Source organism: Pelophylax lessonae (assembly GCF_965119305.1).
Source record: "Pelophylax lessonae genome assembly, chromosome: 3".
Classification (NCBI taxonomy): Eukaryota; Metazoa; Chordata; class Amphibia; order Anura; family Ranidae; genus Pelophylax; species Pelophylax lessonae.
Window position 1 is genome coordinate 107,137,619 of NC_138770.1, and position 17,216 is coordinate 107,154,834.

A 17,216-nucleotide genomic window follows, 5' to 3' on the forward strand; every position below is an offset into this window, starting at 1 on the left:
GTTGTCCTCGTCTCAGCCCACAGGAGGTTTTGTGTCCTGAACTGAACAGAGATGAATTGACCCAGAACGGGGCTGACTGCTGAGTCAGGGATAGGAATTCTGACACCAGCGTATCAGTCTGATCGCGACAGTACCAAACACTGCCTGCCTGCCATAATCAGGCGCCATATAACGGTTTTGTGCATTTCTGTAGGATTCTACACAAGCTATAAATACAGATTTTCATGTACATGTGAGCCATAAGAAGGATTTATTTTCATCTCTCTGCCACTAATATTTTAACTTTTATGAGAGATAAAATACATTTCTTAAATCTGATGATACCAACCAGAGCTTGCAGACCATTTGGAGCCTCTCCTTGTCCCCTCGTAGCCAAGATGTCTAGCAGTTTCCTTTGAGGCCTCAGGAAGGTGACCATTTCGTCTTCGAGGCTCCAGGAAGGTGACAATTTTGTTTCCTTGCATCGGAGACTTTTATTGCGATGTAGGTGTCAACTCTATCCTGGAGAATGGTCCTGTCCCATTTCAGATGCAAATAACAGGACATATGTGTATGACTGATACTACATAATACAATTCTTAAATAATAAACTTATGCGCGATTTTGAGGTAAGCGATCAGATGGATCTTCCCAATCTAAAAAATAGATGTGGAACTCCTCCAAGCCAGCAGCTGATTCTAATAGTGTCACCACTAATCACAACGTAATTAAAAAATAAGATCAGCGCTCAACTTTTCAACAGGGGGACCACTAGATCTAATATAAATGTATGTAGAAAAGACGTGACTTAAAAGAATATTGAATGGTGATCAAATTAATAAATGTGTCAATAATGCTGAATGTATAGAGTGATGATAGAATAAATAAATGTATACAAAATAAATCCAATCAAAGATGCAATGCTGAGTGACTGTTCAAGTAAACCAAGCTCATGTGTGACTCTATACAATCAAATAAATACAACTCATAAAAGTGTAGAACATGAGTGACAGTGACAAAAATAAAAACTAAATATAGCAATATTATGCTAAAAACGTGCTTCAATAGTCCATAAAGTGCATATATTAATTTAACAAATATACATGATAGCAGTCCCAAATGAAGTAAATAAAGTGCAGTGTGCCAAAAACAAATCTTTCTATATATGGTGATCTTTCCAATCAACTCAAAAAAGTGAAAAGTGCTCTTCAAACACAGCAAGGTGAGTGTATCCCGGTGAGCATACAATCCAGACACCGAGTGCAGTGGCCGCTCACCTCCACAACACTCAGATTGAGCGTTAGATATAACAATCCTGGCAACCCTTTTCAACTTGTTCGCTAACAACCCAGCGTGCTCCAGCAGCAATGGATACAATAATGGAGATATCGCAGCATAGGAAGCTCAGAACTGCCTTAATTCCTGTGTTGGTAACTGCACATGCTGATATGCCCCTCACACTAAAAAGGACCCGGTCCTTTTTAGTGTGAGGGGCATATCAGCATGTGCAGTTACCAACACAGGAATTAAGGCAGTTCTGAGCTTCCTATGCTGCGATATCTCCATTATTGTATCCATTGCTGCTGGAGCACGCTGGGTTGTTAGCGAACAAGTTGAAAAGGGTTGCCAGGATTGTTATATCTAACGCTCAATCTGAGTGTTGTGGAGGTGAGCGGCCACTGCACTCGGTGTCTGGATTGTATGCTCACCGGGATACACTCACCTTGCTGTGTTTGAAGAGCACTTTTCACTTTTTTGAGTTGATTGGAAAGATCACCATATATAGAAAGATTTGTTTTTGGCACACTGCACTTTATTTACTTCATTTGGGACTGCTATCATGTATATTTGTTAAATTAATATATGCACTTTATGGACTATTTAAGCACGTTTTTAGCATAATATTGCTATATTTAGTTTTTATTTTTGTCACTGTCACTCATGTTCTACACTTTTATGAGTTGTATTTATTTGATTGTATAGAGTCACACATGAGCTTGGTTTACTTGAACAGTCACTCAGCATTGCAACTTTGTATACATTTATTTATTCTCTCATCACTCTATACATTCAGCATTATTGACACATTTATTAATTTGATCACCATTCAATATTCTTTTAAGTCACGTCTTTTCTACATACATTTATATTAGATCTAGTGGTCCCCCTGTTGAAAAGTTGAGCGCTGATCTTATTTTTTAAATAATACAATTCTTAATAACCCAAAATGACACTACATCTACAATTATACTATTTTTACAGATCACTTCATATCTCGCTAATGCAAAGCTACCCTACTCTGACATTTATGTTACACGTGTACATGGACCTTGCGCTCTGGCCTTGTGCGGGGGTTAATGCTCCCTCAGTTCCCATTTTGGACTTATTTCTGGGTGATTCACAGCCTCATTGACAGTTAAAACCTATGTGTAAGTTACACTTCGTACCTAATATTTCAAATATACTTTTTCATTGGATGCAATATCACTTATGTATATGTGTCCTTTTAGATATCAGAATCATGCCTGCCCCTGAGGAAGTGAAACCTATTTTCACAAAACGCATTGAGCCTATGAGGCAATCTATATTTGCAAGCTCCATCATGCATTTAACCATTCTCTACTCATTTCAATTACACATTTCTTTGGAAAATTATTTTATTGCCCTTATCATTGTGTATGGTTTTATCAGATTATTCTTTATATATACATACCTTGTATGTTTGTCTACTGTTTTTGCATTTTATATGTACTGATGTTAACTGCTATGGATATGTAATAAATACGTGATGTTGATTGATTATATACTTGTTTGTGCTTACCAGCATATGTATATGAATTATCATTTATATCATTATTTGTAAACTGGCCACACCTCATATAAAGTCCCAATTATTTTTGAAAACTATGTGTTCTATTGCTTAAGAGAACAATAAATTGTTACAACAACTGCACTGTTTTTATTTAGAGAGGAAAGGAAGAGTGATTTGTTACAAAATAGTGTTACCTGTTTCCTCATTTAGCCCTCCTGGGACAATGCTATTCAGTGTAAATATCCAATAAGTTTCCTGAGCTTCAAAAAACACACAAACAGTAGCTGCTACTACGTGTTTGAATGTAACATTCTGTCGTTTTAAAATAAGGTGGTTCTCACAGAGGAATAGATTATTTCATTTATGATTAGGGCATTTAGAGATTCAGCTTAACAATTTTAAAATATTTTTTTTAAAAAAAGAAAAAGTATTCAAGAAAATACCTACAAAAATATATATTACAAAACAGAAAAATAAGCAAATATGTCCAATTAATTTTCAGAGTAAGTCCAAGCTGATATATTAGAGTCACTGGCTCTTATAAATTATTTTTAGCATTTTTCTGCATAGCTGCAAATGCAGACATCATTTTAACTACCCGAGGATGTTTACAGAAATACCGAAATACACAACTAATAAAAGGGTCTGAGGGTTGTGCTGAAGAAGCTGGAGACTATTTCATGATGCTTAGTAGACATACACTTAATGCCAACTTTTCTAAATTCATCTATGGTTCCATCTGACAGGTTTTACCATGCAATTACCAACATATGATTGCACAGAAGAAAATTTCCATTTGATAGAGACCAATTATGATATAAAGCAGATGCATATATCTCTTAGAATATCTAATATGTTCCATTGGTCTGTTGGATTTTGTAATATAGGTGTGTTTGGTGTTATATATATTTTTTTTATTTTTTTTTTTTATACATTACAGGTTTGATGAATGTTGTCCACTTGTCCACTGGGCTCAGTACCTAAAAAACCCACACTAAAATTTGTAATTGCTCAAATTATTCAACAAATTGGTTTAAAAACAGTCATTTATGAGTGAACTACATTGCAAATATTGGTTGTTTCTGTATTAAATTGTAGCAGAGCTGCATTCTATTCTAGCTGATCTGTGTCATTGGTGGTGATTTACTAAAGGCAAATAGACTGTGCACTTTGCAAGTGCAGTTACATTCATTTCCCCCAGAGCTTAGTGAATGTGGTAAAACTCTGCTGACTTCCATCATCCAATCATGTGCAAGCAAAAATCCTGTTTTCCTTGCACCAAATATTCTTCATCACATTCATTAAGCATTGGGAAACATAAGTGCAACTGCACTTGCAAAGTGCACAGCCTATTTACCTTTAGTAAGTCAACCCCAGTGTGTCTTAAGCTGGTTGTTTTCTTTTGTGTGATTTTTTGGTGAAACAAGGTTGGCACTGTGTTAATTAGGACTTTACCACCCTCTCCACACTGATTGGGATTGTCAGACCTCATTATTGTCAGTGATTATCTACAAGAATAGGCAGAAAGAGGCCAAGCAAGTTATAAGAACTTCTAAAGCGCAGGCAGAAGAAAAACTAGCTCAGTCTATGAAAAAGGGGGATAAGACATTCTTCAGATATATAAATGAAAAAAGGAAATTAAAACAAGGAATAACTAAATTAAAAACAAAGGACGGAAGGTATGTAGAAGAGAATAAAGGGCTAGCCGACTGCCTTAATGAATACTTCTGTTCAGTTTTTACAGAAGAAAAAGAAGGAGAAGGACCTCCACTTGAAAGGATGACTAATGAATTGTTTGATGCATGTGTCTTTACAGAGGAAGACGTTCTAAGATTGCTGTCTAAAGTGAAGACAAATAAGTCACAGGGTCCTGATGAGATACACCCAAAATTATTAAAAGAGCTTAGTGTTGAGCTGGCAAAATCATTAACAGATTTATTTAACCAATTATTAGTAACAGGAGTCGTCCCGGAAGATTGGAAATTGGCAAATGTCGTGCCCATTCACAAGAAAGGTAGTAGGGAGGAATCGAGCAACTATAGACCAGTGAGTCTGACATCAATAGTAGGCAAATTAATGGAAACCCTATTAAAGGATAGGATTGTGGAACATCTTAAATCCCATGGATTGCAAGATGAAAAACAACATGGGTTTACTTCAGGGAGATCATGTCAAACAAATCTTATAGATTATTTTGACTGGGTGACTAAAATAATAGACAGTGGAGGTGCAGTAGACATTGCATTTCTAGATTTTAGTAAGGCTTTTGACACTGTCCCACATAGAAGACTTATCAATAAACTGCAGTCATTGAGCATGGACTCCCATATTGTTGAGTGGATTAGGCAGTGGCTGAGTGACAGACAACAGAGGGTTGTAGTCAATGGAGAACATTCAGAACAAGGTCATGTTACCAGTGGGGTACCTCAGGGATCTGTACTGGGACCAATTTTGTTTAATATCTTCATAAGTGATATTGCAAAAGGCCTCGATGGTAAGGTTTGTCTTTTTGCTGATGACACAAAGATATGTAACAGGGTTGATGTTCCTGGAGGGAAACGCCAAATGGAAAAGGATTTAGGAAAACTAGAAGAATGGTCAGAACTCTGGCAACTGAAATTTAATGTGGATAAGTGCAAGATAATGCACCTGGGGCGTAAAAACCCAAGGGCAGAATATAGAATATTTGACACAGTCCTGACCTCAGTATCTGAGGAAAGGGATTTAGGAGTAATTATTTCAGAAGACTTAAAGGTGGGAAGACAATGTAATAGAGCAGCACGAAATGCCAGCAGAATGCTTGGATGTATAGGGAGAGGTATAAGCAGTAGAAAGAGAGAAGTGCTTATGCCGCTGTACAGAACACTGGTGAGACCTCACTTGGAGTATTGTGCACAGTACTGGAGGCCATATCTCCAGAAGGATATAGATACTCTAGAGAGAGTTCAGAGAAGAGCTACTAAACTAGTACATGGATTGCAGGAAAAAACTTACCAGGAAAGGTTAAAGGACCTTAAGAGACAGAGGGGATATGATAGAAACTTTTAAATACATAAAGGGAATCAACTCGGTAAAGGAGGAGAGCATATTTAAAAGAAGAAAAACTACCACAAGAGGACACAGTTTTAAATTAGAGGGGCAAAGGTTTAAAAGTAATATGAGGAAGTATTACTTTACTGAGAGAGTAGTGGATGCATGGAATAACCTTCCTGCAGAAGTGGTAGCTGCAAATACAGTGAAGGAGTTTAAGCATGCATGGGATAGGCATAAGGCTATCCTTCATATAAGATAGGGCCAGGGACTATTCATAGGATTCAGATATATTGGGCAGACTAGATGGGCCAAATGGTTCTTATCTGTCGACACATTCTATGTTTCTATGTTTCTATGATTAATATATTTATGTTTCTGTCATGGTCAGGGGTTAGGGTTAGGGACCAGTAGCTATAGCAATAAAAAGGCTCCCACAAACCAACTGGATAAGTACACAAGCAGGTGACCCTGGCAGATAATGGGCTCACATAAGGTGCGGGGTCTAAGCACTAACCAGAGCTCCTAATGGTGGAGATAGTATTTACTGCATATTAGTACTAGGTTGCGGTCCTCGGGATGGATGTGTATAGCCCTTTAAATAAGGGGCTACCTATAGCGCTTGCTAATAATATATATGTGACAATTTCAGATGTTTAAACCATAATACTTGTGGGTAATAAAACATACAATAAATTATGAGTAAGTGCATCAAATGAAATTGTGCAAAATTATGCAGTGGTAATCAATATTTCTCAGTGCATACAATACAGCAATTCAAAATAAAGTGCATATGAAATATAAGGTGCTGGTGTCTCTTTAGTGCTCTGTATAGTACATATAAGTATAAGGTGACTTTTGTGATCACAGTTCAAAGGACTGTTCCTGTGCAAAAAAGTTCAGGTGCTCAATGCAGGTCTGCCAATCAGCCTTGTGGTATGCGAATGGCACCGATCACTCTCCACCGTGTAATGGTAGTAGTAGATGGGTCGCTCACCAGATGTAGTTGGTCTTACATGCCATATAGCATTAAGACCAAACAGGGCTTGGTTGGCCACCAGGGCCAGGGTAGGTACCCACTGAAGCCGTCAACGTAGTGACGAAAACCCCCAAATAGCCAAGCGAGCTAACTCTCTGTAGCGGCAAGGAGGACTGTTCCACCGGAGGAGGAAAGATATCAATGGGGAGGATCTGGGACTTATCCCAATTAATTTTGAGGCCTGAGAAGACCCCAAAATGTTCAAAAATTTGAAGGGCAAGTTCGAACGAAGGTCCAGAATCAGGGAGGTACAGAAGCATATCATCCACGTAGAGTCCAATTTTCTCCACCAGATCACCGGAGCGCAATACCTGGAAACCAGGGTGGGCCCTCAGGGCCATGGCCAACGGCTCCACAGCCAAGGCATACAACAGGGGCGAAATGGGAAACCCCTGACGCGCCCCCCTAGACAGGGGGAACGCAGCCGAGGTCCATCCATTAGCGACAACTTTCGTCCTCTGTGCATTATATAATATAGTGAGCCATTTAATAAAGTTAGGGCCAAAGCCAAAGCGGCGGTGTCACTGCCACAGGTACGGCCATTCAACAGAGTCAAAAGCCTTGGCTGCATCTAAAGACACTACCACTCTGGTGCTGATCTGCGTGTGAGAAGTTTGAAGATTCATATACAAAAGCCCGGTATTAAAAGCGGTATTCTTAGCGGGCATGAATCCAGTTTGATCTGGAGACACCTTATTTAGTCTCAATGCCAAGATCTTGATATCCGTTTGCAGCAACGATATTGGTCTGCACGACCCCGGCTGATGGGGATCATTGCCCGGTTTAGGTATGAGCACGATGAGTGCCTCTCTCATAGACTTCGGCAGAACATTCACCTCATAGGCCGCCTGATATAGCTCTAGAAGTTTAGGGACCAGTGGATCAGAGAATTCCCAATAAAACTCAATCAGCAAGCCGTCTGACCCAGGGGCTTTAGACCTAGCAAAATGGGACATCGCCGTCACAATATCCTCCTCCAATATAGGTGCCTCCAACATCTGAACCTGCGAAGCAGAGAGTGTGGGGAAGGTAAGTTCACCTAAAAAATGACATAACAATGGAAGAGAATAGTCAGCCTTAGATGCATATACCGCACTAAAAAAAGTAACAAACTCGGTAGCCACTTCTTCCAGTTCCCTAATAAGGCCATGGGCCTGGGATTGTAACATTATTACCACAGGGGGCCTAGAGTCAACGTGGGCCAGATAGGCCAAATGCCTACCCAGGCGTTCCCCTTGCTCAAACAACCATTGTTTAGCAAAAAACATTTGGCGCCTGGCTTTTTCAAAGCATAGTTGTTCAGTCACCCGAGTCTGAAGTTTGTGATCCGCAAATGCATCAGGCACGGGGGCCTCCACATAACGGTCCTTCAGGGCACGGAGGCGATCCATCGCCTGGGAGTACAATACCTCAGAGGAGCGTTTATGCCTATTGATACGTTCGCTCAAAAGAAGCCGGGAGTGCTTCTTGAACATTTCCCACACAAGCAAGGGAGAGACCGTATCCGCATTAGAGCTGAAGAAAAATCGCCACTCATCTGCTAGATTATTGAGATCTGGCAGAAGAGACAACCAAAAGGGGTTCAGCCTCCAAGTCGGAACGGGGGTGTCACACACCGCCTAAAAGTAACCCAATAGGGAGCGTGGTCAGATGGAATGCGTGGGCTAAATCCTGCACCCTGCAGCCTGGGGAGGAGACACTGGGAGATCAGGACTTGGTCAATATGAGACATGGAGGAGTGAGGAGTAGAGAAACAGGAGTAGGCCCTATGAGTGGGATAAAGGTGTCTCCAGGTGTCCTCAAGTGCAAAATCAGCCAGCAAACGTGCAAGCTGCTTATCATTTTTATTTATATCAATTATACTGTTTACATTGGCACAGGGGATATACCACTAGTATATAATTCTGACGGTCCTAGGGATGGCCCCACCAGCAGGTGAACAAGCCGGTGTCCAGTAGCAGATATAGCAGGTAGGGATCAAGCAGACCAGTAGTCAGTAAATAAGCTGGAGGTCAGTAACAAGTGGTTGCAGATTGGGATCTGGAAGCATAGTTGAGGAACAAGCCAAAGGTCCATTACAAATGGTTGCATGTAGGGATTAAGCATAAGCATAGTCAAGGAACAAGCCAAAGGTAACAAGTGGAAGTGGAGATAAGGACAGATTCTGGTAAGCAAATGAGCAAGATATCAGCTGGACAAAGCACAATAATCTGGTAAACAGGAAGTGCAGAGACATGGCTCAAATCAGGCTGTTCATGGGAGGAGCATAGAGTTCAAGGTTCACTGGAAATAGGTGGCAAAGCAAGAATGTTCTAAGAGATCCGACAGTGAGCTTCCCAGCATCTCAGATGGCTCAGCAAGAAGAGCTACTGCCGGATGCAGTAAGGTCATATGTTCAGGCCCAGTCCTGACAGGTGCTTTCACGATCCAATTCCTGTATCAGTACTTAGTCTTTTATATGCCAATATTTTAGCATTTTAAATGCTAATATTTTAGCATATTATGTACATGTTATTCGTAGTTCATTTATTTTATCTTGTTCAGTTTTACTTCTAAACCTGCACCTTTGACCAATTTGGAGGTGCCTTTGATCATGGGAACTTTCAATTACATTTCTTTCTTTTGGGCCACAAGCATCCCACGATCTTGTTTGCGCGATTTTGCCGTGATTTGTCGCGTGGCAAAATCGCACCACGATTGGGGTGCTATTAAGAAGTAATTTGGAATCGTGATTCCACCCACAATTCCAAAAGCCTAGGTGTGAATGGAGCCTAAATGGTTACTGCACCTCCCCACACATTAGCCTTCTGGATCTTGGAAAATAGGTGTGTTTGGTGTCGGACTGATTGCTTATTTTTTTTTACATTACAGGTTTTATAAATGTATTGTCTATCACAGCCTGTATTATGGAATATGAACCAGATTTGTGCTTGGTTCCATTCTAGCTAATCTGCTTTGTGTCAATATGTCCTAAAGTAGAACTAAACCCTCCAATCTTTTCAGCCAAGGAAGCTGCCATTTTAGCCTCAGTTTAAACAGCAGTTGCCATGGTGCTGCACCTGTGATCAGTTGTGACACCAGCCATTTTATGGCTTGACAGTTCACTTGAGAGCACACAAAACTGTTATCATGGAATGCCTTGAATGTAACTGTTTTTGGTATTTAATTTGCGGGGTTTAGTTCCAATGTAAGCTTGTTGTTTTCTTTTGTTCATCATATTACCTTTCCTGAATGCTAACACAGACATGAGATTTAAATCTGAAAGTTTTTGTTATTAGCAAGTCTTGGAGAAATGAAGATGGCATTGTGTGCAACATGACTTCCCCACTCTCTCCACATGGTATTGAGTTGTCAGACCTTATCTTCACAATCAGTGATTTACATATTTATGTTCCATTTGTGTTCCTATATTAATACTTATTAGTCTTAAGCATATTACAGTATGTAATTGACCTCCTTCCTAGTTCGTTTATTTAATCTTGTTCAGTTTCACTTATAAACATACAACTCACTAATCTCGAGGTGCCTTTGATCTTCATATATGGAGCTTTGAATTACAATTCTAGAAATCAAAAAACACATCCTCTTTCAGAAAATAATAAACCCAGTCCACAATTACTATTCATTTATTTACTTCCATTTTAATTGCGAGGGATTGCACAGAGCTCATGCTTCAGTGGAGGGGTTGTGAAACCAATAGCACCTGTGAGGTCCAATTTTGCTCCAGGTGGAGCCTGAAAGGTGAAGTTTTGAAGCAGTGTTGTGAAGAAGAGAAACAGTTCCATTTTAGCCAGAGTCTCTCCAGCACAACTCCTCTTACCTTGGAAAAGAAATAAAGTAAAAATCATTATTAAAATAATTACTAAGAAATATTATTGACTGTTACACCTGTAGAACAGACAACATTCCATTTCTGTGTCCCTCTAGATTCAGATGGAGACCTCTTCATGTGCCATCTCCTCACTCTTTCCAATGTGGGTGCGTTGTGGGGGCAGATCACATTGTTAGAGCCATGACAGGGCTTTGCACTACACCAATCAATATGTACAGCGCTTTTTCTGTGCTCACATATCCTTGTCACTAAAGAGTTCTCAACACTTTGTACAAATCAATGTATAGTATGCATAAATGTTAGAACAAAAATAAAAAATAAAAATAAAGAGAGGGCGCAAGCATCTTGCACGATAAAAACAGCTTTCAATAAATATTAATAGAAAAGTAAATAAAATTTACATAGGGCAATGGTTTGACACCCATGCAATCTAGAGAATAAGCTAGAGCCATGGCCGGCAGCAAAAACTGCAGGGATGAAGTGACTCTTCTCAAACTTTCAGGACAGCTTTCAGATAGGTGGCTGTGTTTATGAGACTGTACCTGCAGTGGGCTCCGCGCCAGAGCACACTTGAAGCTGTGGGAGTTAGTTATACATTTACTTCACTGTGTTCCTGGTTGTCAATGCAATGCATTTTGGGGAAATGCCCCCCCTTCTCAAGCCTGCAGCCTTTGTCTCTCAGCATTACTCTATCTTACATACCAGATTGCATGGCTTTCAAAACATGGCATCTATATACCCTAGTTCTTGTGAGTACATTATATATGTTTTTTTTTATTTATTTTTTTATTGGTATTTATTATAGGTTGTCTTTATTGCACAAGATCTTTGCACTCTTTTTTTCCACCTTTGTTTAAGATTTCAAGCACTCCTTGCTGCTGTTTTAGAGAGAGATGCAAGATCTGTTTTTCAGCTGTCTTGCCTTGAAAGTTCATAGTTAAAACTTCTCTTAATTAGTGCCCTGTTCAAACTGCAGAGCAAGGATGAGAAAAGTAAAAAATACATATATTTTATTGCATATGGGAGTGAGAAGTAGTGAAGTCAATACCCAAAGCAAAAGAATCATCTGATTGAAGGCAGCAACACAGCGAATGCATGGAAAATGTATCACCCAAACTATTTGGTGGACAATGTGGTCTCATGTCAGGGAGATCTTATTATTGGAGTATCATAGATCCATGCCCTCCATACTTTTTATTATATCACTTTTAATGTAGACTGATTAAAGGCTTTGGCTTAAAAGATGTCTATCTTTCCACATTAGAAAACTGGACAGCACGAAATGACTAACTGTAGCCCCATTTGTAATCTTTGGGTTGGTGCACTCTGTTGACTTGGTCTGTCACTGTTTTTCTCACAGTCATAAAGGTACACTTGACGTATTTGTAACAATTTAAATTTCCTCTCCTTTGGTTTACTCACCTGCAGAAAATGGTATAAAAGCTTCATTATTAACAAGGTTTCCCTCTGAGTCTAGAAAGTGCTGAGGGTAAAACTCTTCTGGCTTCTCAAAGTACTCTTTGTCTCGTAGAACAGAATACAGTAATGGAGTTCCCTGCAGAAAATAGATGGGAGAGGCATTTGGATGAAGTTGTTATTAGTTGATGGATCTGTTCAAGGCACTCAGATCAAAGCTATAAATTAAGCACTGAAATGCAGAAGGTAAAGGCTACCTACTCACTAATTGAAGTTATTATAAAGGCTAAAATGCCCTGGGCACTTTGGTATTATGTGAGGTGGGGGGTGCCACAAGGAGATTGGGGGGGATTTGTGGTGAAGGGGGGATTTGGGGGGCAGAATGGGGGTAAGCATTTTACTAGTAGGGGACATTTTGGTGGTGATTTAGGGGGATTTATGTTGGGAGGGGGGATAGGGTGGGGAAGAAACTTTGAACTGGGAGGAGGGGGAATTTATGCTTAGGGAGTAAGCATGCAGATTAGGGCTCAGTGTTGTAACGCTCCTGCGTTTTTATATGGTGTGGATTTTCAGCTGCAGAAATAGTTCCACGTCAGCAGTCATGTAAGAGATATGCCGAGATACCATTCCCAACCTCAATGACTCATCATGTGTGGAAGGTCTTATTTCAGCCAGTAAATACACACAATTAGCAAGCTGGTTCTTAGAGTGACTTTATGCATGTGGTAACACAATGATGAAGATTGAGGGATAGGTTGAGTGGAGGTGGTAGGTGATAGACACTTGATGGTGAGACAGTAGCAGATGGATGCAGGAAGGTTTAGCAATGTTGTATGATAGCAGATGATAGAATAGCAGGTGGACATACAAAAGAGATCAACCCAGTGCAGAAAAGTAGCAGTAGTCTCAAGAGCTAGCAATCTAGTTTATGCAGATGTGATAAACAGTCTCTACTATGCAGAGCTAGATAGTGTAAGCTTAGTATAAGTTTATAGAGAATTCTCCTGCGGGGTACTTAGCACTATTAGCGATACAGCCGAAGGGTGGTTCAGGAGAGGCGGATGATCCAGTAGCGGGATACAGGGATCAGCGCAGCGAGGTTCCGTCAGCGAAGTAAGCTTGCAAGCATGGAAGCTTCAAGCAAGGTTAGCATCCAGATAAGGGTGTTTGAACGAACACATGTGAGTGAGAACCGACGCCTTAAATAGCCATCTAGTCCGGCGCTGAGTGATGACAGCTCCAGTCTTAAAGGTGTATGCACACCTTTCCAAAAGTAAATGGTAGGGCGCATACACTTGTGGAAAGTGTAATTTAGGGTACCAAAGGTACCGGAACATTACAATACCCCCCCCTTAAGGCCTGCTCCTGAAGGCCTCTGGAGCTGGTTTGTCTGGGTATCTCGCATGAAAATTGCGGATTAATCTAGGGGCATGTATGTCAGAGGTGTTTAGCCAGGTGTCGTCTTGGGGCCCATAGTTCTTCCATCTAACCAAGTACTGAAGTCTTCTTCTGTAGATACGAGAATCCAGAATCTCTTTTATCTCGTATTCTTCTCCACCTTCAACTTGTACAGGAGGGGGAGGTGGAATATTAGGCCTTATTCCTTGGTCCGGAACATGGGGTTTTAGTAGCGACACATGGAAAATGGGATGGATTTTTAGGTCCATTGTCAATGTAAGCTGCACTGCAGCTTTTCCAATAAGTTTCTTGATTGGGAAAGGTCCCAAGAACAGAGGTCCAAGCTTTTTGCTAGGGATCTTCAGTCTCAAGTTTTTTGTTGAGAGCCAAACGAGGTCCCCGATAGTATACTGTGAAGAAGGTCTTCTACGAAGATCATAGTACTTCTTTTGTTGACTGTGAGCGTGTGCAATGGTAGTATTTAGTAAACCCAGAGAATCCTTTATTTGGGAAAGATAGTCTGAGGCTACTGGGTTATTTGAAGGAAGGATGCGTGGAGGGAGAATAGAGGGATGGAACCCATAGTTCAAGTAGAACGGACTCTGCTTGGTTGTACTGTGAGTTGCGTTGTTGTAGGCAAATTCTGCCAGGGGGAGAAGATCCAACCAATCATCCTGTTGGTAAGAGGTGTAACAACGTAAATACTGCTCGATGCATTGGTTGACTCTTTCAGTCTGTCCGTTGGTCTGCGGATGGTAAGGAGAAGTGAGCTTCCACTCAATCCGTAGTATGTGACATAGTTCTTGCCAGAATTTAGAAATAAATTGGGATCCACGGTCAGACAAAAGAGTTTTTGGGATACCATGTAATCTGAAGACATGTTTCATCAGGAGTTCTGCCGTTTGTTTGGACGAAGGTAGTCTGCGAATAGCAATGAAATGTGCCATCTTTGTCAGATGGTCCACTGACACCAAGATGGTATTAAATCCTTTGGAAGGAGGCAATTCTACGATGAAGTCCAATGACAGAACCTCCCATGGAGTTTGGGGTATTGGTAGACTGCATAGTAGACCGGATGGTCTCGTAGTGTCAATTTTGGACCTGGCACAGACATTGCATGAAGAGACGAATTTTTGTATAGATGTTTTCATGTCAGGCCACCAGAATTGCAGAGAAATCAAATTGAAAGTCTTTGTCATACCCATATGTCCTGCCATAGGCACATCATGCGATAATTCCAAGATCTTGGTGCGTAGGGTAGGTGGTATGTAAAGTTTGTCGTTGTAGTAGAGGAAGCCTTCTGCATCGGTAGTTAGTTGTGGTGGGGGTGAATCCAACCTGATACCATGCAGAACCTCTTCCTTCAAGGAACGGACAACTCCAATAATGCGTTTGTGAGGTATTATAGGAACGGAAGGAATTTCAAAGTAGTTTTCTTCAGTTAGTCGTGATAGTGCATCCGCCTTTTTGTTCTTATCTGCAGGTGTGTAGGTCACTAGGAAGTTAAACCTTAGAAAGAATAGTGACCATCGTACCTGTCGATGCGAGAGAGTTTTGCTAGTCTGAAGATATTGGAGGTTTTTATGGTCCGTGTATATAATTATTGGTAATTGGGTGCCTTCGAGTAAATGTCGCCAATTCTCCAGAGCCAATTTTATAGCAAGCAGTTCCTTCTCACCCACAGGGTAATTTATCTCGGGACTAGTGTTGAGCGAACACGGACTGTACTATTCGTGTTCGTACCGAATAATTGGATTTTTTTTACCCGAACACGGACACGGACACTTTACTGTATGTTCGGGTAAAAATCCGTGTTCGGTCGTTTTATTTCCGGGTTTTGCATGCTTTGGCGCTCTTTTCATGGCGGGCTTTCAACAGCCAATCAACAATCGTTTAACTGGTGTGCCTTAAGCCATCCCAGCCATGCCTGCAAATGTCTTAGTAGCTGTGATTGGCCGTCTGAAGCATGTGACCAAGTCTTTATAAGTTCGAGGCAGCCGCCGCAGCAGCGTCATTCTGCTGCTTAGCTAAGGGACAGAGCACACATCAATGTGCTGGCTGCTGATTAGGGAAAGATAGGCAGGAAAAAACCATTTGTGTCCGGATAGAATTGAGGGACAGGTCGGAGTGTTTAGGCAGGGCGAGTTGTAGGCATTTTAGGGATAGAGTCTGCTGAATTATAGGGTCAGTGTCTTCTACAAACTACAATCGATATTGCTGTGTGGGGGGTGGGGTGAATCTGCACTCAATCCTGATCTACGATCTCTTCTCAATCCTGTTAGGGACAGAGTCTGCTGAATTTTAGGGAAACTGTGTTCTACAAACTACAATCGATATTGCTGTGTGGTGTGGGATTGGAGATAGGCAGTAGTGTTGAGCGAACACGGACTGTATTATTCGTGTTCGTACCGAATAATTGGATTTTTTGTACCCGAACACGGACACGGACACTTTACTGTATGTTCGGGTAAAAATCCGTGTTTGGTCGTTTTATTTCCGGGTTTTGCATGCTTTGGCGCTCTTTTCATGGCGGGCTTTCAACAGCCAATCAACAATCGTTTAACTGGTGTGCCTTAAGCCATCCCAGCCATGCCTGCAAATGTCTTAGTAGCTGTGATTGGCCGTCTGAAGCATGTGACCAAGTCTTTATAAGTTCGAGGCAGCCGCCGCAGCAGCGTCATTCTGCTGCTTAGCTAAGGGACAGAGCACACATCAATGTGCTGGCTGCTGATTAGGGAAAGATAGGCAGGAAAAAACCATTTGTGTCCGGATAGAATTGAGGGACAGGTCGGAGTGTTTAGGCAGGGCGAGTTGTAGGCATTTTAGGGATAGAGTCTGCTGAATTATAGGGTCAGTGTCTTCTACAAACTACAATCGATATTGCTGTGTGGGGGGTGGGGTGAATCTGCACTCAATCCTGATCTACGATCTCTTCTCAATCCTGTTAGGGACAGAGTCTGCTGAATTTTAGGGAAACTGTGTTCTACAAACTACAATCGATATTGCTGTGTGGTGTGGGATTGGAGATAGGCAGGTGTCAGTGATCCACATCCATTTTTCTGTGTGTGAGCTGCAGTGAACACAATCTTTTTGGGCTGCAGTGAACACAATCTTTTTGGGCTGCAGTGAACACAATCTTTTTGGGCTGCAGTGAACACAATCTTTTTGGGCTGCAGTGAACACAATCTTTTTGGGGTGCAGTGAACAAAATCTTTTTGGGGTGCAGTGAACACAATCCTTTTTGGTGTGCAGTGAACACAATCTTTGTGGGGTGCAGTGAACAAAATCCTTTGTGGGGTGCAGTGAACACAATCTTTTTGGGGTGCAGTGAACAAAATCCTTTTTGGGGTGCAGTGAACAACATCCTTTTTGGGGTGCAGTGAACACAATCTTTTTGGGGTGCAGTAAACAAAATCCTTTGTGGGGTGCAGTGAACACAATCTTTTTGGGGTGCAGTGAACACAATCTTTTTGGGGTGGAGTGAACAACATCCTTTTTGGGGTGCAGTGAACAAAATCCTTTTTGGGGTGCAGTGAACAAAATCATTTTTGGGGTGCAGTGAACACAATCTTTTTGGGGTGCAGTGAACACAATCTTTGTGGGGTGCAGTGAACACAATCTTTTTGGGGTGGAGTGAACAACATCCTTTTTGGGGTGCAGTGAACAACATCCTTTTTGGGGTGCAGTGAACACAATCTTTTTGGGGTGCA

The 17,216-nt window shown here is 41.1% G+C and overlaps 1 protein-coding gene across 1 annotated transcript in view; it reads right to left on the reverse strand.

Moving 5' to 3' along the window:
* Positions 1 to 10,475: 10,475 nt before the first annotated feature.
* LOC309549047 (cytochrome P450 2K1-like) overlaps positions 10,476 to 17,216 on the reverse strand; it is a 50,928-nt gene continuing 44,187 nt past the window's right edge. Inside the window, exons 9-10 of the mRNA XM_082249009.1 lie at positions 12,115 to 12,247; positions 10,476 to 10,680 (exon numbers count right to left, since the gene is read on the reverse strand). Of these exons, the coding sequence (XP_082105135.1) occupies positions 10,502 to 10,680; positions 12,115 to 12,247 (312 nt within the window). The 3' untranslated portion in view covers positions 10,476 to 10,501. The remainder of the gene's footprint in view (positions 10,681 to 12,114; positions 12,248 to 17,216) is intronic.